The sequence below is a fragment of the Phyllobates terribilis genome, unplaced genomic scaffold (assembly GCF_046119375.1).
Source record: "Phyllobates terribilis strain yellow unplaced genomic scaffold, ASM4611937v1 Scaffold_9__5_contigs__length_417890890, whole genome shotgun sequence".
Classification (NCBI taxonomy): domain Eukaryota; kingdom Metazoa; phylum Chordata; class Amphibia; order Anura; family Dendrobatidae; genus Phyllobates; species Phyllobates terribilis.
In genome coordinates, this window is record NW_027362769.1 from 101573958 (window position 1) to 101597299 (window position 23342).

Consider the following 23342-nt stretch of genomic DNA (forward strand, 5'->3'; position numbering starts at 1 on the left):
GCTTACTGTAAGTGTGGCTACCAGGAGAAAATAAGCTTGTTTCCTTCTAGGAACCGCTGGCTTTCAGTCAGGGGCGTGTTCACAGAGTGACTTCAGTTATGGCTCATAGCATTGTGAAGGCACACCCTGGCACTTCGGATGAAAACTCGCTGTGAAGTGCATCTGTCCAGAGCGAGCTGTCAATAAAAGTGCTTTGCAACCGCCAATCGTGGTGCTGTGAGAGGTGACTATAACTGCTCTGTACATGCCCCCTTGATGCAAAGCTGGCAGCTCCCGGGAAGATACAAATTCATTTTCTCCCTTTAGCTGCACTTTCAGAAAGGCAGCCGAGCAGCATTTGTAATGCTATTTACCTGCAGATTAACCCTATATATGCACGTAAATAATGTTTTCTGATGTGAGAGGTTCCCTTTAAAAATATAGAGGGGTTTTATATAAAATAATATGAGGGTCAGTCAATAAGTAATGCCTCCTATTTTTTCTCTCCTTTTAATTGGCAAGAAATTCAAATGCAATTGCATAGGTTGAAAACCACAACATTAACGATTAATTTGTCACTTTTCAATATAATCTCCATCCATTTCCACAGTCTTGGTCCACCGTTTAACAAGGGCATGTATTCCAGCATGGTAAAAAGCATTCTTGGGACCCACCGTGCACAAACTTTTCTGTATCCCAGTTGTCCAATAATTTTCATCACACTGCCGTTACTGAGGCAGATAATGCCACACAATTCATCTGCAGTCACCCGGCGGTCACCACGAATGATGTCATCGACTCGCTGAATGTTGCTTGGAGTCACTGCGGTTACTGGCCTGCCACTCCGCATTTTGTCAGCCAATGGTGATGGCCCTTCAGCTGTGTTACAGCGACGAACCCATCGTCTAACAGTACTGACATCCACTGTTGCATCACCGTACACATCTTTCAGTCTCTCATGAATTTGAATGGGCGTTTCACCTTCTGCATGCAAGAATTCAATCACAGAACGTTGTCTAATACGAACATCCATGTCAGCCATTTTGCAAACGGATACAGTCCAGCCACCTGTTGGTGCAAGAAGTTGCAATTGCTGTGGATTGGAGAAGAAGGTTTGAGGAATTGTGCCAAATTCTAATATTTAACATAACTACCTTATTTAAGGAGAAAAAAAAATAGGAGGCATTACTTAATGACTGACCCTTGTATATAAAAATAAATTTTTATAGTTATACATTTATATACACTATTGTCTTTATACAGATCTGAAAGTTTCCTGGTTCAGCAAAGACAAGGAGATCAAGCCATCACGCTTCTTTAAAATGACCCAATTTGAAGACACCTATCAACTTGAAATCGCAGAGGCCTACTCTGAAGATGAAGGCGTCTATACTTGTTCTGCTAGCAATGCTCTTGGACAAGTCTCCTGCACTGCAAATCTCAGGCTTGAAGGTATGTCTTCTTAAAAGATCAGTGGTGTAATATATATATATATATATAGATCAACTATTTAACAGTGGTGCTAACATAGTCTTTGTCATCATTGTCAATTAAATTCACTAATACAATCCATTTAGATGCTACCGAAACATACATATTCTTTTTGTGAATATGGAAAAGCAGTGTAACCATTATTTCTCATTGTCATATTACCATCTTCTTGGTTCCTTGCTATGCTTTTATGTCCTGTCTGTTCTTTTCCACGTTGTTGACCATTGCATACTCTAAAGGTGCAATCTTTCTGTGTCACAAAGATATCCAAACATTTTGCACAACCAAAAAAACAAAACACTAAGAACACGCAAATAAAACAATAAAGAATACCATTTATAAAAAAAATAAAAAGTCACACAACGTAAGTAGCATATGATCTACAATAACATTTTCTTCTTTTCCATACACATTTTATCATATAAATATCTATTAAGAATTCAGACCAAACTGACCAATATGACAAGAAAGGTTGACTTACTAAAATTCGTCAGTCTACCATCTCAGTCAGTTTGACTTTTAGCCCTGCTAAGGAGTAGAGTAGAACCCTCCATCTGACAAAAATGTATTTGTTTTTGAATTTTTTTTAAGCCTTACATAAGTGTACAAAGGGGTGGCCAATGCATGCATTATTGATAACCTATCCCCATGATAGTTCATCAATTTCAGATCAGTGTTGGTCCAACATCGAGCATCCCCACCGATCAGCTCATACTAGCTTCATACATTGAAGACGGAAACAATGAATAGAGCTGACCAGCACAACTCTGAATGGTGGGAATGCCAGATGATGGACTCCCTCCGATCTGATATTGATGAACTATTCTAATGATAGGCCATCAATATTACATGCCAGGACAACCCATTTAAGGAACCTATTTTTAGTTGTGCTAGCTACTTTTTTCAAATAAAAATGAACATGCTTCTTTTCAGGGCAAACAATTCCTGCAAATTGTGCATCACTTCCCCCGGGGCAGATTATTTCTTCCGAGTCATTTAAGAGGGAGCTGGTTGCTCGTAGTCCTATCTTCATCCAGCCTATTTCAAGCTATACAGTAAATAGTGGGGAAACCGTGCGCTTTGTGGCAAGAGTTTCTGGTTTTCCCAAACCAGAAATATATTGGGTTCACAACCAAAATATAGTTCTACCTTCCAAAAATATAGTCTTTTATTTCGATGAATCTACAAACACAGCTATACTTATCATAGTGGATGCCTTTCTTGAGAACGCTGGAGAATATACCTGCAAAGCAAAAAATAGTGCTGGTGAAGTCTCCTGCGCAGCCACCCTAACAGTGACTGAAGGTAAAGCCCCACCGTCCCATTGGGTTCACATATGACACATTTTCACTATTACTAATAGGTTTTCATCTTTCTTACAATATTCACTTCTTACAGTGTTCACTCAGAATGCAGATATCACTAACATCACACAAATTCACTTTCTTACGTTGACTGTCACGATGTCTAAATCATTGCTCCACCATACCCACGTCTTTTGACATGGTTATTCATTTCACTTCGAAATTATCAGTTGAACCAACCATACCTAAATTATCTAACAATTACCAATTATTTTAATCCAATAGTAAAACAGGTGTCACTCTTACTTTGGATCATTAAAGAACAATCTTAATCAAAATTCGGAAAGCGACAACGAAAGAAGATGCAACCTTCTATGTCAGCATGAATTTCCAGTACTTCATCTTTTGTCATTTTTTTTTTGTACAGAGCATGCAGTTGGCATGCGTTATTCTCAAGTCATGTTTAAGTCTTCTTGATCAACATATTTGTTCTTTATCGTAAGGAATATTGGACAATTTAGTTGATAATTTCTTTTTTTTCGCTTGATTACACAGTGAAATCCGTAGTTAGTCAAAGCATTACAAGTTCTACGAAAAGCATTACAGAGTCTGTCAGCACAAAGTCAGTGTCAGAAGCCACAGTGTATATAAAAGGATTTAAATCAGTGCAAGGGCTTACCTCTGAAGAAGGTATACAGGTTTTTGAAAGTGTTTCTGAAAGTTCTTCCATAACTGCATCATCTGTGAAGACAGTAGAAGCAGAGTTTAAAGAAACCATCAGTCAAAGTAGTTCAGAAGTGGTTACCAACGCTGACATTAAGGACAATGACAGTCATGCACCAAAGATACTGCTTCAACTTCATGATATGACTGTGAAATGTGGAGACGTAGCCCAGTTTATCTGTGCAGTACAAGATGGCAACCTTCAAGTCATTTGGAAACATGAAGGCCAACCAATAGAAGACACAACGAGAGTAAAAATTTCTCAAAATGGAAATGTCATGTTGCTTACCATAGCGAATGTTCAGCTGACAGATCAAGGCACATACAGTTGCACTTTACATAATGATTTTGGAGAAGAGACAAGCGCAGCAGTACTAACTGTAGAAGGTGGCTATTAATTTTGATTAATTTTGATGCCAGATTCATTTTTCAATACATGAAAATAAAAAAAAATAAGATGATGGTTCTTTGGTTGTTAAAATCAATCACAAATAAAATCTCAAGCTAACAATGTTAATGTAAAATGAAAAAACTAAGTAATATAACATTTTGCACAAAAATGTTAAATTCTAATGTGCTTAATTAACTCTATGCCAATATTTTCACAAGAAAAATTGTAGAATGATTATATTATAAAAATGTTGTTTGTTGTGTTTTATGACATTACAGACATTGCATTATTGCTACTGCAATAAATTGTGATTTTTCACAAGAAATTTGATATTTATACGTGCAAAAAAAAAGATTAATTACAAATAGAAATTAATGTAACTTACAAAAAGTCACTATTGCTATAAGCAAGTTATATTATTGTGGAATAATATCTTGCAATGTTATGGATTTGCAACTAATATAACTAATGCTACCATTACTATTATTTCTACATTAAACATAACAATAAAATTAGAAGAACCATCGATAAATTATTTATAATACTTACAATACTAACAACTTAGAGAGTGATCTAACTGGATCTAATTTATAGTACTATTATGCACTGTATTCCCAAGCCATCTCAACTAACATTTTCTAAAATTTATTCTCACCTAGCACAAGAAACCACCACCATGGCAGTAGCACAAATAGACTCTGAATCAGATAAAAAAAGTTTTAAATCTCACAAAGAAATTCAGATTAAGAGTACTTACGAAGCAAAACAGGAAACCACCGTGAAAACATCAAGCATTTCTATCACTCCATCACAAAGACCACAAGGTCCTGAAAGACAAAGAAGCAAAGAATACTTTCCGGACGTCATTCCTTATGAAGAAATAATAGACTCTTGTGCTATAGTTCCAACGTTTCTTGAACAAATGCAGCTCGAAACTTTTGTAAAGGAAGGCGCCGATGTCTCCCTCTTTTGTATCATAAAGGGCATACCTGCGCCTTGTGTTATATGGCTCTTCAACAAAATTCTGATTGATGAGTCTGCGACATGTCTGTTGAGAAATGATGGTTCACTCTGCAGCTTAAAGCTGCTGAAAGTTCTTCCAAAGCAGAGTGGTATCTATACCTGCAAAATAGTTAATGCTGCAGGACAAGCCGAATGCAACACTCATCTGAGAGTGACAGGTTGGCAACTGCATGTTCCTTCCAAATATAAATTCTTGCATATCAGTGTATGCAATGAACAAAGATTTACAAAATGCATTCACCAATAGATTCATAATTTCCAAATAAATTTGAGGCATGTCAAGGCATGTTCACATACCTCCATCCACATGATCACATGCACTCACTTCACATTTGCTCACATCTTTAAATTGTGACGGCATGTGCTCCTTTATGTTCAGTTTGGTTGTCTATCTGTCTTTGACTCTTAGGAATGAGCAAAACTCTTGATACCCTTCAGAATTTCAATTTTCTTTACTATTTAATTTTCTTAAACAAATCGATTCAAGAAAAATATCTTGAGCAAACAGCTAATTCAACTTTTTTTTTTATCATCGGCACTAAACATTTGATGTCAGTAGCCTGTATTATTGTGTAGACGTATTAAAAGATAACTGTATGTGCTTTCATCTGAGTCTTTAAAATATTCTTTATTTTACTTCAAATCTTAAATTATCACTTTTCGTTCTAAATCATAATTAACTTTTATCAAAATTTGCTCATTCTTTGTCTAAAATGTATCCTTGTCCATGTACTATCATTTAAAGAGAACCCACCACCTGGTCAAAAGTGGTCCGTTTTTGCTCTTATTTTATTCACTGTGCTCCCCTGAGTATACCATTATTATTTTTTTTAAATCCACCATACGGTTACAGAGATATGGGCCTTTTTATTAGTACTACTTTTATAGTCTTTAACCATTGGGCATTGCTTAGAGGGTAATAATGCTGAGCAGCCCTAAGACATGCCTCCAGAGAATTGTGTGAACACCACCAACTTGGTGAAGACCATAAAAATTTGCATCTCTGGAACCGTATGAGAGATTTTAAAAAAAAAACTGAATAATTATCCAAGCGGTAATAAAATAAAGAGCAATAACTGGGTACTCTTGACCTGGTCACAGGTCCTCTTTAAGAAATCAACTCCAAATATGAAAAGAGGTTGCAAACTATATATTTATTTTTTCCTTACAGCACTGGAAAAGGTTCTGCAGGAGAAAATAGAGAAACAGATAGAACTCGAAGTAAAAGGTACGCAAAAATATTTTATTCTTATAAATGTATAATAAAACAGTCAGTGGTCTAAATGCTAAAAACAACGCAAAAGTGGAACTTCAATCAAGACAAGGTAATATTATGATGTGTATATTAATAGAAAAATGTGAATGCATTATAAATTATTGATTTACTTAGACAATATATGTATCAACATTTGGTATGACTATAAAATGTGCATGAAAGTTTTTTTTCAAAATTTTTGGGCTTTTACAGTGATCGTAGTTTACTTTTCCTGTAGGATTTTATTACAGCTTTCCGTCTCTGCATGAAAAAGGATTAATAAAAACATCTAAGACTGTAAAAAATGTGTACAGTAATATAATTGTCAAGATGCTGTTTTTTTTTAAAAACAACGCATTTAAATACCTTACATGGCTTGCAGATGGCATCTAGTACTGTATGTTATCATTGTTGCTTGCTGTTTTCTGCTTAACATCCTAAATATGCGGCTGTATTAGTTCGAATAAACGCCTTCTCATTTAAATGTAGCTATATTAAGGATAGTTGCCATTTCTTGTTATTTTCAAAAATTATTTACTCACATTCAAAAGGATCAGAAAGGGCGTTTATTCTGCTGTCTGCAAGTCAGGTAAGATTTTAATAATACATTTTAAACTCACTAAAACTTTCGGACAGCTGTGCACACACAGAATAAAAAAAAAATTACCTAAAATTTGTTGAGATTTACCTGTCTGTTGAAGAAGAGATTTCTACAGTTGGAAGAAAGAACAAACAGCGAACGATTTTCGCATCAGAATCTTTAAAAAAGAACAAGGCGTTGCGTTTATTCGAACAAATATGGTGAGTGAATATTTTTCTGGATTTGTACTTTATGTAGCATGAATATATAAATATTTAAACATAATTAAACATTGTAGTTGAAAATTAGATACTTTATATAAATTCAAATATTTGAGAACGTGAACTATTCTTAAAATACAGATTTCATTTTTTCCATAGAAATTTTCTTCAATGAGGTAAAGAAGAATGAAAAGCGAAAAGACTTAAGAGGGGCCTTTTCTGATACAGAAGACTACTTGGATCATGGACTTGTCTCATCCAATAGATGTGCAAGTCGGACATCTTCGATTGGTTCTTGGTCTGAGTTCATTAAGCCTTCCTTCACACAAAAGTTGACTTTTCGATCTGTGTTAGAAGGAGAGCCTGCGGTTTTCCGATGCAAACTTGTGGCCTGTCCAGCGCCAAAGATTTCATGGTTTCACAACAATAAGCCTATTGGGAAAGAGAAACGTAGGGTGGCTAAAACTGAAAGTGATATGCACATTAATTTCTGCAGTTTGTTAATTAAAGAAGTAGAAGACAGAGATTCTGGAAGTTATCGTATATTTGCTATTAACAGTGAGGGCTCAGCTGAGAGTACTGCATCCTTGCTTGTAGCACTGAAGGAAGAGCAAAATCCAAAATACTTGGATTTTGTCAGATATTCTGAGAAAACACATGAAAGTATCGATTCATTAGTTCAGAAAAAGAGAGAAAGCAAATTAAAAGTTGACCTTAAATGTGTTGGATCACCCCACGATAAACGTCGAGAAACTCAGATATTAAGAAATCAGTACCCCAAAAGAGGTATTGTCAAAACAATAAGCTTTGAAAAAATTATTTCAGATGAAACTCAAAGCAAAGGGAAAAGGAAGAAAAAATTGGAAAGTGATAAATTGTTAGACAAAGAAATACAAGCGAAAATGCAAAAGTTGCGAGAGCTCAAGCGTGCAAGAGGAAGCAGAAGTTCAATTTGCTCTTCTGATTTGTACTCTGATATGGACCTTGAGTCTTTACAGAGTGACACAAGTTTCCACTTTGAAAAGGAAACCTGTAAACTGAGCTCATTTTTAGATGTAACACGAGAGCCTAAAAAAGTTTCAGGACTGGACAAGCTCCCCTTTTCCATTCCACAAATAATTGAGCCAGATATAAGTAATGAACCACAAGAAATAAGGGAAACTGGCATCTTTGATTCATCTATACTCAAAAATGCAGAAGATGAAACTACGATAATTCATAATGAGAGAATTAGTGCAGTCAGTAAAAGCACTTTTAATGAAATTATTAATGAGAGTGATCAGCAGAAAGACAATATTGAGCAAACAACACCTGCAGAGTCGTTTTTTAGTCCTGATATTGTTTTACCTAACATTAAAAATGATACGGCAGAAGAAACAGATAGTACTTTGGAATTGACGGAGCTCATACAAATTAATGAACCCATCAAATCAAAAGTACTCCAAGATCGTTCAGAAATCAGTTATGTGTCTCAAACTGCACAGACATTCAGCCAGAGTGAAGTTAAATTCTTTCAGTCTCCGGATATACATGATGCCTTGGCAGATGCTTCCGATAAAATTCCTAGGGATAATATTAACTTTCCTGTACAAGCACATAGAGAACCTAAAGACTTAACAAAATTAGAATCATTTTCTGCTCAGCCATTTCTGCAATCAATACAGAAAGAAGAAACGACAAATAAACTAGAATCATTTGAAGAAACAATTCAAATGAATGAGCCCGTCAGATCCAAAATACGTCAAGGACCATTTCAGGCTAGTAATACCTATCAAAGTTATACAGATATGGTGCAAGAAGAACATAAAAAAAGTTCTGATAAAGATCTTAATTTTGGTAAGTTTGCGCATGTAGCAAGCCTACAAAGTCATGACAAGAAAGACAATGAACACAGGAAGGAACATACATTCCTACCTGGAGAATTGAAGTTGCAAGAAAAGACTCAAACCATTGGACACATAACATCTAGAACATATGATGAAATGTATACACCAAATCTGGAACATAAAACACATGTAGAAATGGAAGCATTTGATAACCTTTCCAAATCTGTAAATGTTAGGCAGGAAGAAATTCATAGAGAACAGTTACTTTTAGATGATATTCTAGAAAAACAAAAGCCTGTAATGGAAATGAATTCCAGTAAGCCAGCAACTGTCACTGGTGATCTCCGAAAACAAATGCAAGACAGTAAATTAGATGCCTCTGAACCAATTGAAATGTATACACCTGTTAAATCTAGAATTTTCCAGTTATCTTCTGAAAGTAGACCAGAATATATTTCTGCACAAAATATTGTTGAAGAAAAGCTGAGTCTTCGTGAACATGAGAAAATTCATGAACTTATTGACAACTCTTTACATGAGAAAAGTACAGCAGTGAATGAAGGAGTTGTTATTTCTATTGTTGAAAGTCATTTAGATATTTCAGAAAAGGATGCCATACCACTGACAATGAGTGTATCACAGAAAGTGGAGAAAGATCTGGATATTAAAGAGTCCATCCAAATACACGAACCAGTTACAGCTCTAGTAATACCGGAAGCAATTCAACTAAACAATTCTGTTACATCAAAAATTTTACAAAAACCTACTGAAGCTATTTTAATGCGTTTACTAGCCAATGAGGCAACCTCCAAGGAAAAGCTGCTAGAATCCGATACAGCTAAGGAAAACCACAAACAGGATCAAGACCAGAAAGAGTTGTCTACTCAAAGCAAACAAATATATGCAGAAGATGATGCTTTGGGTACACGATTTATAAACGTTACTGAAGTTGGAAAAGATGATTTGGAATTACTAAGGACAGAACAGTCAGAGACTGAAAAATCTGATGTCTACAAAGTCTTGCAGGATCTGCCTAAATCAAATTTGATTGAATCATCCATAGAAAGAGTAGAATACAGTGAAAGCAAGCAAACTTTGTTTGAAACAAAACAAAGAGAAAAACCTATTCAAGAAATGTTTGGAAATATAGATGAAAAAGTACAAGAATATTATTCTGAAATGGACTCATTACTTGTTGGAAAAGATATCAATGATGGTCAACATTTACTTTATGAAAGGCATGAGCCAGAATTACCCAATTTCACTGAAATAAACCAATTGGGATTGCAACAAACAAAACGTTCCCATGAATCTGACCTGTCATCTTCAATTACTAATAAACCTCAGCAGGCAGTCAGCAGTGAAGAAACCATTCCTCAAATATCTCCTGAAATGAACGAAGAAGAGAATACTATAGTAACACCAGCTTCTGATTTCTCTTTGGTTGAAGATACTAGACTTGCAAAAGCAAATGAATATACAAAATTAGAATGTTCCGATTCATTTAAATTTATTGAACAAAATGTATCAAAAACACCGCTAACTGATCAGCAAGAGAAAGTGACTGCTTTAAAAAATAAAGAAAGTTTTCAAGCCAAAACTTTTTCTGAAAGAGTATATGAAAAGTCAGAATTTTCACCATATAGCGAAGACAAAGAAATTCTACATGAATTAAATGTTGAAAAAAGTTTACTGATTGACACTTATGATGAGTCTGGGGAAAAAGATGTGGAATTAGAATTGCCAGCTTTGAAAGAAATTAAGTCTGGCAGTGTTCATCCTAATGCGGGTCCTGAGATTTCTGAAAACACTGATTACAAGAAGATGTTTCCAAGTGCACCTATGTTTACTCATAAAATGGAATCTCAGGAAGTGTTTGAAGGTGATTCATGCACTTTTACATGTAATTTCAATGGTTATCCTCAACCAACTGTTTCTTGGTACAATAATGACAAATCAGTTCCCCGAAATGAAGATGTGGTTATACTTACCACAGAAGCAAAATCCACTTTAACATTCTCTACTGTTCTTCCTCAAAATTCTGGTTCTATAACATGTGTAATATTTAACCAATATGGAACCGACACAAGATTTGGCAAACTTAAAGTTAAAAGTAGAGAAAATCAGGACCAAAGTGAAGATAAAACCTTAATGAAATGTGAGATGCTTATATCCGAGCATTTCACTGAAGATGAGGATGAAGAACTTGTATCACTTTTTGCCAATCCTGAAGAAAAGTCTCTTACAGATGGTAGATTCAGTCTTCAGCTCCCACAAGTTGGCTATGAAATTCCTCGCAAATCAGACATATCTTTATCGTTGCCTGTGGAAATTAAAGTTACTGCACCAACTCCAGTTCCTGATTTTGAAGAATTAGAAGAAACCTTCCAGACAGTTGAAATTGAACAGAAAAAGTCTACTACTAATAACAAACAAAAAATCAAACACAAGTTTACCTTTGGTTTTGATGTGTCCAGTAAAGCAAAGGAAGCTATTGAAGAGAATGAAATTGAAGTAGATGTCAAAGAAGAGGCTTGTCCTGTTCTTGAATGTATTATATCAGAGGATTCTGAACCACAGCTGACATGGCATCAAATCATCACAGACACCTCGAAAGAGGATAAAACCATTTTAGAAAATGAGGCACAAACTGTTGTTTCCCCAGTTAATCTTAAAGAACCTGAAGGCATATCAACTTCAATTGCATGTAATACAGAAATCAATGATAATCTGATACATGGAATCGATGAGACCATTATTGGTAAAAGAAGCACTCAGAATGATCAAATAGACTTAACGGTAAAAGTCCAAAGTCCACAATCTTCAATCTATGATGGGACAGATATTACAGGTATCACCAAGAGTGATGTTGTTAGTGAAAGAACAGAGTTGAATGACACTGTAAGTAGTTTTGCTAAGGATATAGAAGATGAAAAAGTTGAAAGAGATGCTGTTCCACAATCAACTGAAGAACAAGATATAACACTTTCAGTTATTATTGCAGACAATAAAACTGTTCTCCAGGAATCAGTATCTGCAGTTTTACAGTTTAAAAGTAATGAAACAATTGAAATTAAGCTTGATGCCGCAAGAGAAAGTTCTACAGAACAAAGTCTGGGTCTTGTTTATAAAGATCTTGTTAGTGATGCCACTATAAAGGATTTGCCTATGGTACCTAAAAGAAGACGCTCCTTTATTAAAAGTAAATCTACTATTGACAATGAAAACAAACCAGCAACTGTTGATCAAGGAAAAGTAAGTGAAGAGACAGCAGACATGAAGAAGGCCTTACCAGTAGTGCCTCAAAGGAGACATTCTTTTGTAAGAAATAAACCTGGTACTGACAATAAAACTATTATCCGAAAGAGTTCTCTTGTTGAAACCATCAGCACTGGCCAAAGACAATTGCTAAGTGAGTCAGTAAATATTAGTGTTAAGAAAGAATTACCAACACCCCCTCCTAGACGGCGGTCTATGGTGAAAACTCCAGTAATATGTTCTGAACCAAAGCCGTTAGAGGCAAAACCAATTGACTCAGAAAAAGCAAACAAAACAGAAAAAGAGAACATCGCACAAACCGAGAAACTAGTAATACCACCATCAGAAGACAACAATTTCCGATTAAATTTGGATAAGTTTGTTCAAAAAGATGACGTACAAAGTTTAAATGAAATTGAAGATATTTCATACCTTGGCATTTTTGAAGGTGAAGATATATGTAATGACTATCTAATGTCAATTGTGGACAATGAAAGTATTGAATGTGAAAAACGTGGACAGCATAGGAATCTGAATGAAAATAATCTAGAGGATATTCAAGGAAATGATTATCTGAAGGAAGATGTAAGCACTTCTGAAAATGTGGCTTTAGAAAATATGATTGAAGTTGCTCAATTCAATATAGCTCACTCACAGATTACTGCTCAATCCCCTTCTATACTACTAGAAGATGTAAAAAGTAAGAAAGACTTGACTATGGGACAGATAACATCACTGGAGGTTGAAGATGTCACCTTTGATACTGTATATGAATTTTATAAGAATCAGTCTGCTCGACCATTTTCTCCAGAATCAGAGATGTCAATTGAAGCCAGCAGTATCTTTAGTGATGAAGCTATCGATATTGAACAATTTTTCACTCCACCATCTTCTTCTGAGCAATTTTGCTCTCCTTTAAGTGAATCATTTCTGATACCTGCAACTTCTCCTGATCGTTACTTTACACCAGTTCAACAATTGTTGGACTCTGGTGGATCAGAATTTCAGGCATCTTCTGATATTGTTGGCCCTTCACAAATAGGCTTAACAAACCCTGGAAAAGTTGGGAAAGAGGATGAGGAAGATTTAGGCAGAGAGGTTCAAAAGCCACCAGCATTTATGAAACCATTTCTTAAAAAACGGATTTTTGAAAATAATACATTGAGCTTTGCTGCAGAAGTTGTAGGTTGCCCCTCACCAGTTGTGACATGGTGCAGAGATTCAGCGATACTTAAACAGGAAGACAGAATCAAAATGAGAGAAGAAGGCAATGTTCATATACTAGAAATTCACAACATACAACTTAATGAAGGTGGAAAATATAGTTGCATTGCAGTGAACCCTATGGGAGAAGCAAAAAGTTTTACTCAGGTGGACATTTTACCTCTTGATGGCAAATCTTGTGCTTTGCCACCTCCTGTAACTCATCAGCATGTAATGGAGTTTGATATGGAGCAAAATACAACGTCAAGGTCTCCTTCACCTCAGGAAATTCTTTTGGAAGTTGAGTTGGATGAAAGTGAAGTTAAAGATTTTGAGAAGCAGGTGAAAATCATAACTATTCCTGAATTTTCCCCTGAAAGTAAAAGCATGGTAATTTCTCTGGATGTACTTCCTTTGGCATTTGACGATCAAAATACAGGGAGTGAATCAAAAGATACTGATGATGTAAAAATAAACTTTGAAGTAACTGAAAAACCACCTCAATTTCATGAGCACATTTCTCATTTGAATGTAGCACCAGGATCAGATGCAGAATTTCATTGCTCTGTAAATGGTATGCCCACACCAACTATTAAATGGTTCAAAGAAAGTGAATGCATAACACCAGATTCTACAAAATTTGTTATAAGAGAAGAAAAAGAAAAGCAAAGTCTTATGATATGTGGTGTGAACATGTCTGATGCAGCAGCATACATTTGCAAAGCAGAGAACAGTTATGGAGAGGTATCTTGCAGAGCTTTGTTAGTTGTTACAGGCGAAGATGCTGCTAAAGAAGAAATTAAGGAATCCATTGATTTTCCTTTAGCGGGTACGGAATGCACAACTCAGGGATATGAGGAAACTATAGAGCAAAACATTTTAAATGAGAACGAAGAAGAAATAGAAGTTGAGTTTGAGTTTCAGAGTGATAATAACGAAGCGAATAAAGCTATTGAGCTGATTGCTATCACTGGAAGTGAATGCGAAGAAGGTAGTGAGAAATGCTTAAATATACAATTTGATGTTTTTGATAAGCCTTCTTCAGAGGAAGCTATACAATTTAATGCTAAAGGTTCTGAAAGTTGTTGCTTTGAGTTTCAAGTTACACAATTCCCTCCAAAGTTCTTAATACCAATTCTGGACTCAACAGCATCAGTAGGAACCCAAGCCAATTTCAAATGTGTAGTTGATGGCACCCCTGTGCCAGATGTTTGTTGGTATAAAGATGATAGTTTGGTTCAAGGGGAAAAGTATATACTTGAAGAGGATCAAAATGGCTGTCATCAGTTAACAATAGATAATGTTGATGCTGATGACGAAGGCCAATACAAATGTTTGGCTACAAATAAAGAAGGAACTGCAGAAACCATTGCATCGCTTATGATAAAACAATAGCATATAGTGAAAAACTATTTTTTTTCTTCCAAGCTGATAATTTTGCACTCTACAAAACTTGATGACAAATAATGTCAAATAAATGATCACTGCCATTTTGCCACATGTATTCTTTACTGTAAGCTTTGATGCTAAACTGTGGTCTGTTAAAACTTTTGTGTTTTCAGTGTAAATATTCATAACATGTTAGGAACTGGTAATGGTAATATATAATGTCTGTTTAGGATACAATTCTGTGTATGACCATCTCGGATTTTGTGTTGGTCAGAGTTTATTTATGCTGTATAACTTCCTATGATAATGTTTAAATGAGGATGTATGTGTTTGATAATCAGGCATTGTAGTCATGAAATAAAAATAGAAGTACCTATATAATAGAAGCTTTTTCATTCTTCTGTGTATTATTTTACAGCACATTTGAAGACATGTAGCAGCATAAACAGTGAATATTTCCATCTTTACATATACTGTGTATATATATATATATATATATATATATATATATATATATACATATATATATAAATATGTATATATACACCTTACATTGCTAACTTCATTCACATCGGGATAATTAGTAATAATGCAACTAAGGGGTTGCTTTATATTTGTTAACTGATTATTATATTTAAAAAAACAATTGGATTTTTTAAATGTATTATATATTGGCCTGCCATGTGACTATTATTAATCTTTCCCATAAGTTTGAAAGTTATATGCTAACCATAGGTTAGGGTATAATTTACTGATCATTGATTGTCTAACCTATGGGATCCTCATCAATACCAAGAACCAGAGACTTGTGTGAATCGTTTGCTGCACATTTCATTTTTAATGGGACCGGTTTTCGGCACCCCCATAAGAATGAATGGAGCAGAAATGTGCATGATTGACCAACGTTCCATTCATACAGGGTTCTTCAGAGTGCTAGATCTCGGGATTGTGGCGTTCCAAGAGGGAAGTTATTTCCAATTCAATAGATAAAGGATCCTTTCCGAACTTGAGAATACCCCTGTAATTGGTTGCATGTTAGAATCAATTCACAACCAATTTTTGGGCTTTTGTTAGCCTTAAAGTAATTTCACAAAATGTATTTTAATTAAATGGTTGAGTTTGAAGTCCCAAAAAGTTGCAAGTTACCTTAACATCATCTTGAGTAATGCAGAGTAAGCCTGGTCTTACAAATAAAACTTTTAGTCCATATTTATACCATCACATTTCATAAATACAAATGTAATTTCTTTGAAGCTACTATTGTGATATACACAGTTGTAAGTATGGGCAGCAATTTTATGATTAGAATAATATGACGATGTACCTTTTGATAAAGAGTAATTTTTGCCACTCACTGACATAGCTACCAAAAACAAACAAAACATACAGTAAATGTACAGCATGGTAAAAATTTACAATTTACTCAACTGTTGCATTTTTCATTGTACTATTATGTTAATTTAATAAAATGTTAAGAAAAGTATGAGCAACATTTTGTGTGTTTTTGTATTTTTTAAACTGTTAATTGAAAACTCTTAAATTACAAAATTTTTACGTATTCTGTTCTCTCTAAGATGTGCGCTCTGGAAAATAAATAGTTAAAACAACTTATTAATGCAGATTAGTCAGCCTATTTACAGCTCTGACTGCAAGGTTAGAATATTTAACTCACTTAATAATTTCCAAAGCATAAGCAAGGCATAGAGGGAACTGTGGTTCTACGTAGTCTAAGTAATAAAGTCATTTTGTAAATCATTTGCTTTATTGATTTTGTCCCAATTTTTAAAGACATAATATTTTACAAAAGTGGACCCGTCATTTCAATATGTTGTTTTTAGTAAGGGCAGAATATTATTGGTACAGGTCCATACTATGCATTCATAGCATCTTTTTAATCACCCCTCAGAAATTCACCAGATTACCTCTCCGATGTATTATTTCAGCGCTCTTAGTTACCAAATGGCAACACATTGTTTTTTTGTGCCATTTTAGCTATTTTGTAGTTGTAAAATGCTGCCTTTATTTAATAAGCTGATAGATCCAGATATTTAGAATTTGATCCCAAGCAATAAAGCTAATTATTTACAAAGTTTCTAATCATTTTTTTAAGTTAATAAAAAAATATAATTTTTCTCTCAACTAAAACTCAAAGCAAATCTAAATATGAAGAGATTTGCTAAATGGCATTCAAGTTTCTGATAGTTGTAGCAAGTCGCCCTACTACATAGTGAAACCTAAAGCATTGAGATAACACATGCTGACAAAGTGGCAGGTTTTAATAAGAAGTCTGTCAGAAATGTATTTGACAAATCTCAACAAAACAGAACTAATGGTTTAATGGGGTCATTTGCCTTTTAAAACTCCTGTGCATATAACTTGTTTGTAGATATGAATAAATTTGGAGATGGTCCCTACTTGACATCCCACTCACTACAAAGAACTGTAATCATTCAAGAGCATCCGCTGTGCCGATAAGCTGTTATCAATAGATGCCGGGAATGCAAGTTGTTCTGTGCTCTCTGGAGTCATGACAAACCAGTAGTAAGGATAAAATTGTAGGTTTATTTGTCTACCCATTTCAGAGTTCACCGACTTCTTCATAGGTTATGTATGGTTGTCCTGAGGAAGGAGTTAGTGGACTCTGAAACGAATAAACAAATAAACCTACATCTTTATCCTTACTACTTGTTTGTCGTGACTCCAGAGAGCGCAGAACAACTTTCATTTCCGGCATCTATTTCTGACATATCCCCAGGAAGCTGCAGCATCTGGATTCCAAGCTTTTTAGGTGTTGTGTTTCACACAACCCTATTAGGTGAGCAGTTCTAATATTCCTGTACCAATTATTTATGTTGGATAAGACCCTATTGCACTCCTGCATTTTTCATAGATAAGCTGTTATCGGCACAGCGGAGTATTCACGTTTTGTTTTTTTTATTTAAATGGCCCATGCTTTTCATTGAACCTCATAGAAATCTAAAATGGATGCTTTAGGACACTTCTCTCATCAATAACATTAACCTTATAACATTGAACATGAGTTGTCCAAACTGGACAAAGTGTTTATATTTAACTTAATTGTGAAATCGGACTTAATTTCATGTTTCTATTATTATTTGTGTTTTTTTGCTTTGAATGTTTCCCTTTAGATTGGAAATATTACATTTTTATGTTCTTAATATTCATCAAAGTGGGTCAACAAAACTCAGATTTTTCTTGTCAGTACTGTGATAGGGGATGCCAAGTTACAAAAATCAACATCTGTTTAATAAAGTAATGGGTGTGAAGGCTTCAATATACATTACAAAAAAAGTTGTTCAACCTTGAAAATATCGACGAGATCAGAAATTAGCCTAATTTATATGGGGGCCTCCCAACTTTCGCTTGATTGATGATCCCATGGAAGATAAGGATCTGGCCTGCTGAATTTCAGCAGTCAATTCTTTTTGTCTCTTGATGAGATAAGCCACTGCCAGAAGAGTCAGGCAGTGGCTTTCTCATAAAGAAAACATGAACTCTCAGCCAAGTCGAGCGTTCATGTGTATGGGGGAGTCAGGAGGGATAGGAGTAGACTGAGTCTAATGTGATCTAATGTGTATGGTGAACCTTAATGACAACTTTTTTAACAGTATCTTTTATATACAGTAGGCCAAAAATGTATAATAATTTGCATGTCAATTGTTGGATACTAGTAATTAAATTAAGCTTTGATTTTATTCTTGAAATGTATTTTTTTTTCTCTATGCTACATTTAGTATGTTGAATGTGATTTTTAATGTATGTATAAGTATGCATTGAATCAAAGTAAAAAATAGGGACATATTAAAATCTAAAATCAGAGTACAATGAATAATTTAGTGTCAGATATACAGTAATAAATAATTAATATAATACTATTAACTTCTTTTTTTGTGCAGACGTGACTAGTTCTTTTATAATATCTACAGAGGAGGAGACAACAGAAACCTACAAAAGCAACCTGCATTTAAAAAAACCTAATGTTAGAACTCTTGAATCTATGCCTGAATCTTCATTAGACTCAAGTAAACTAGAGATTGAAAAGGAAGCTAGTTTTCCAGTCTTCATACAGCAACTCTCATCAGTGGAGGCTAGGATAGGAGATGTAGTCAAATTATCAGTTACAATTAGCGTGTTCCCCAAACCAAAAATTCAGTGGATGCATAATGGAAACATGTTAAATTCTTGTGAGACCTACAAATTTGTATATGATGGCAGTGAATACAGTTGTATCATTCCTTATGTGAATAAAGATAATGAGGGAGAATATACATGTATTGCTACTAATGACCAAGGTGAGACTATGTGTAGCTCATATCTCACAGTACACAGCATAGAGATTAGAAAACAAATTGATGCAAAACTGGAGTTGCATGAGTTGTCAGACAGCAAAAATACAGACGATGTTACAGTGGACAAAGCTTTGAGTACGGTTATTAAAGAGCCACATATAAAGGCTACAAAGTCTTACAAGAAATCATCTATTCAGGAAACCACAGAAACACGATTATATGCTGTTAATCTAACTGGCGATGCCTGGGCTGGACTGCAGGAGCGTGACACAATGCTGTATACCATTGGCATAGAAGGAAAATACTCTGCAGAAAGAGAAGAGGTTGGCATAGTCCAGGAATTACTAGCTAATGAACAACAAGCCTTATATAATGAGTCTAAGGAGAAGGAACTAATCCCTTTAACTGCTTCTGTAGTTTCAGAAAATGTAATCGAGCAGTACGATAAACAGATTGTAAGTCCTGACATCAAAGAGTTAGCTAGCTCACAAATCCTGCCTCTACAGTTATCCGTTACCGAGGAAATAACATCAACGCATAAGGAATCTGAATTCAAAGAGATGCACCCTAAAACAGACAAGGCAAGAGTGGAAAGCGAGGAAAAAACAAAGTATATTGCAGTTACAGCCGAAGCAAAACATATAATGTCCTTTGATGCGAAGCAGATGTTACAATTTCACAATGCAGAATTTGATGAGGAACAGTTGGGTAGACAAGATAGTCCTCAACTTAAGGAGATAGACTTGGCACAGCTACCTACAAGAGCAGAGACAGTATTGTTAGATCCTTTAGTAATCTCAATAATAGATTCACAAAATACCATGATGAAGGAGCAAGAACTTCCTTACGAACATAGTAAAGACTTTAAAGCTTTCCATATGAAAGAAACCTTTATATCAAGCAGTTCAGTTTCCGAAGAAAGAAAACAGATTCCGTGTGAATTCGCATCAGCAATCTCAGGGAGTAAAGATGGAAGAGTTGCTGAGTTTCAAGCAGAACGGAAACCACCTATTAATGTACAAGTTATAGATTCCCAAGCACAACTAAGAAGTGAAGAACCTTTCTGCTATGATGTGCCATCTGAAGACCAAGCAGATCTCACCAAAAGTCTAAGTCTTATACTTTCTTCATTGTCTGATGAAAAACTTCCCATTGTATGTTTAAATACAGGTTATATAGAATCTGTTGGTGAGGAAATAAAGTTGAACTTTTCCACAGAAAAATTACCACTTTTACATCTACAGACTATACAATCCGAATTAGTATTACCCAAAGAAGAACAACCTACCCTTACAGATCCCAGATCATATACTGCATTAAACAAAATGGAGAAAAGCTACAATTGCTGTTTGACTATTGAAGATAAAAGTGTTCTTTCAGCAGAGTCTGTACAAACTCTGCAAACAAGTCCTGAAACTATAAATCCTAGTAGTGTTTTGGAACATGAACAACTGAAATTAGCTAATGTTGTGGAAGATTTTGTTCAACTTCCGAAAGAAGATCAACTGATACCACAAAAAGAGCAAAGAGGTAGCCTACAGAAAGAAGACTACCAGCTGGTTATGCAACTATGTTCAACAGATGAGAGTAGGACTATTGATGAGGCTCATGACAATAGTATGCCAGACACTGATATGTATACTTGTAAAATTTTTAATGAGTTTTCATTTCCCTTAGAAATTTATTCTGTTGAGAATCATGGTATTACAACAGAAAGTGTTAAAGTTTTAGATGAAGCTCAGCAAGATTCTGCTTCAAGAATCCAGGAAGGACAGTCAATACGACTTCCTTTAAATCTGGAAGAAAAACATTCTATACAGGAAGAAAATTTGAAGGTGGTAGAGAAAGCAGACGCAGAAAATTTAAGTATAGAGATTCAAGTAAATCAGCCTATGGGTGCTCCTGAGGTATTTGATCTGGAAATGTATACTAAAGAAGAACCTCTTACTTCTGATAGTCCAAAAAGTTTTTGTCTTGATATTAAAGGTCATGTTAAAAGTGCCTTATATTCTGTATTACAAAATGAAAGGCATATCTTGTCTGCAGAATTTCTTAAGAATTTGGAAGATATTCAAGTTAGAAATATCCAAATAATGAAAGAATCAAATCATACCTTATGCACATGTATAATCACAGCAAACAATTTTGCCACTGAAGAAATTACTTTGTCACTTCCTAATATATATCCTCAAAGGGCTGACCTTAAGTCCGAATTAAATGCTGCATTACGGGCTGTAATGTGTGAAGAAAAGGAGAGTTTGGAATGTGAAAAACGAGAGACATTTGGAACTGCCGCAGACAATGTAGAAATCCGACAACTTGATATATTGACAGAGGCAGGAGACTTTGAACATATGTCTCCTATAGAAACCCATAATATTGTTTTGGTTAACACTGATATAAAAGACGTGGGTGCAGCTTATGACACAGATGAGGTTATGTCTTCAACAATTTCATTTCAGGGACAAGTGGAAATAGTAAAGAAATTAGAAAAACCTGGGGAGATATATGAAGAAAATACTATATTAATCAAGCAGAGTTTAATAGATATTGATGCTGATGAAGGTAGTTCTGTTACTTTTAAAGCAACTATATCCAATGCTAAGTATGTGAACTGGTACTTCATGGGTAGATTGTTGTCTTCAGGCATAGATTTCATTTGTTCAGAAAGTAATGATATCTATACATTAGTAATCAAGAAAATACACATGGATTCACACCAAGGAGAGTACACGTGTGAAGCTTTGAATGAGGCTGGCAAAGCAACAACATCAGCGAATCTCACAGTAGTTAAAAGAGGTTGGATCATGGGGATAATTAAATAATACTTGTTTGCTAACTTTAAAAATATACCTTTTGGTATAGGAGGGCAACAAGAATTCCAATTTGTGTCTGTTGCCATTACCTATACTATTTCACCTAACAATCTACTATATTATACTCGTGGCTTGTTCCTAGCCCTTTTTCATTAACTAAAATTAATAAATACTCCTTAAAATTAATACTTATTTCCAAGTGTTTACTTATTAATTATCTAATCTAAGGCTGAGTTATTTCCCCTTACAAAAATATTTTTTATCAAGCTATGAAAACTTAATTGAAAAAATAAATTGTTGGACCTAACTGGTGTGCGTTTTAATTGTGGAGAAAAGTGGAAAAAGCTGATATGGAAAAGGATCAGCTTTATTAAATACTAAAATAAAAAGTTTATGTGGATCACTATTATCCATATTAATTTTATTATCCTTCTTACAAAACATTAAATGTTTCAAATAATTTGAGAGCTGTTTATAATAAGACAGATTATCAAAAGCTGTTTAAAAAATATAACTTTCTACTTTTAGAAGGGAACTGTGTCCAAATCAAAAAATATTTTTTTATCTTGGTTAGTAATGTTCATTGCAAATGAGACAGAGAAATACAATTGGTGTAAAATCATGTTGGCTCTCATGCAGAAAAATATTTCTAAAAAGCATCAATGTTCTTTAAATCAACCAGTCAATTCACTTTCTTCATTTTTATGCCTGTTTTGACTGGAGGTTATAATGACATATGTTGGTGTAATTATTTTTATATATTTGATGTTTGATTTTGTGAAATGGTAGAAGTAGTACATGAGGTGGGAAAAGGGATGTCTAGTTTAGGAAACAACTCTGCGTCTCCAAAACCGAATTATAGTGAGGGTGGGAAGGGTATGCTCTTTGTAACACCCCATTTTTATGAAGGAAGCTCATTGGTGTCCATTGATTTTTATAGATACCTTTATGCCTTAAAACATTTTATTAGTAGATCATAAAGGGGTTAGAGTAGTATAATCTAGTATGGGTTGTCTAAGGTGGACAACTCTTAGAAAAACTTTTGAATGTTCTAAAAAACAATTCTAAACCTAGCATATTTACAAAGTTATATATATGAACAGCTTTTGATACCTCTGAGTAAAAGTTATTTACTTATAAATACACTAATCTAAAAACAAATCTAACCCTAATTGTTTGTACCATTCATCCCAATATCCTCAAAATGGTGTATTGCATAGTTCACATTTCTGTAACTCTCTATACCAATGCACTATGTCAATCTAATGTTTTATCATCTTCTTATTTAAATCACAGTATTGAAATGAAGACTTAAATGCATGCTGTAAGCACATGTGATATTTTCCATTTCCTCAGAGTAATCACTTTTTGGAACAATAATCTAATGACTATTATTTTCAGCTATTTTTCCCCATGACGTAATAAATCACATTCTTATGCATGATGTTCACATGATTTTGGAGTTGAGTTACGTAGTCATGTAATATGGTGAACACTGCTAACCATTTCCTTTCATCCACACAGCCACTCTATCATCACTTTTCCTGGATTGTTCACTTTACAATTATTTTAC

At 34.6% G+C, this 23342-nt stretch overlaps 1 protein-coding gene across 50 annotated transcripts in view; it reads left to right on the forward strand.

Moving 5' to 3' along the window:
- TTN (titin) overlaps positions 1–23342 on the forward strand; it is a 282255-nt gene that overhangs the window by 57966 nt on the left and 200947 nt on the right. For 49 of the 50 annotated variants that reach the window (XM_073646811.1, XM_073646863.1, XM_073646839.1 and 46 more), the window contains 4 exons: positions 1243–1431; positions 3330–3884; positions 4548–5069; positions 6083–6139. In XM_073646811.1, coding sequence (XP_073502912.1) covers positions 1243–1431; positions 3330–3884; positions 4548–5069; positions 6083–6139 — 1323 coding nt within the window. The remainder of the gene's footprint in view (positions 1–1242; positions 1432–3329; positions 3885–4547; positions 5070–6082; positions 6140–23342) is intronic. The other variant, XM_073646861.1, reaches the window with a different exon arrangement.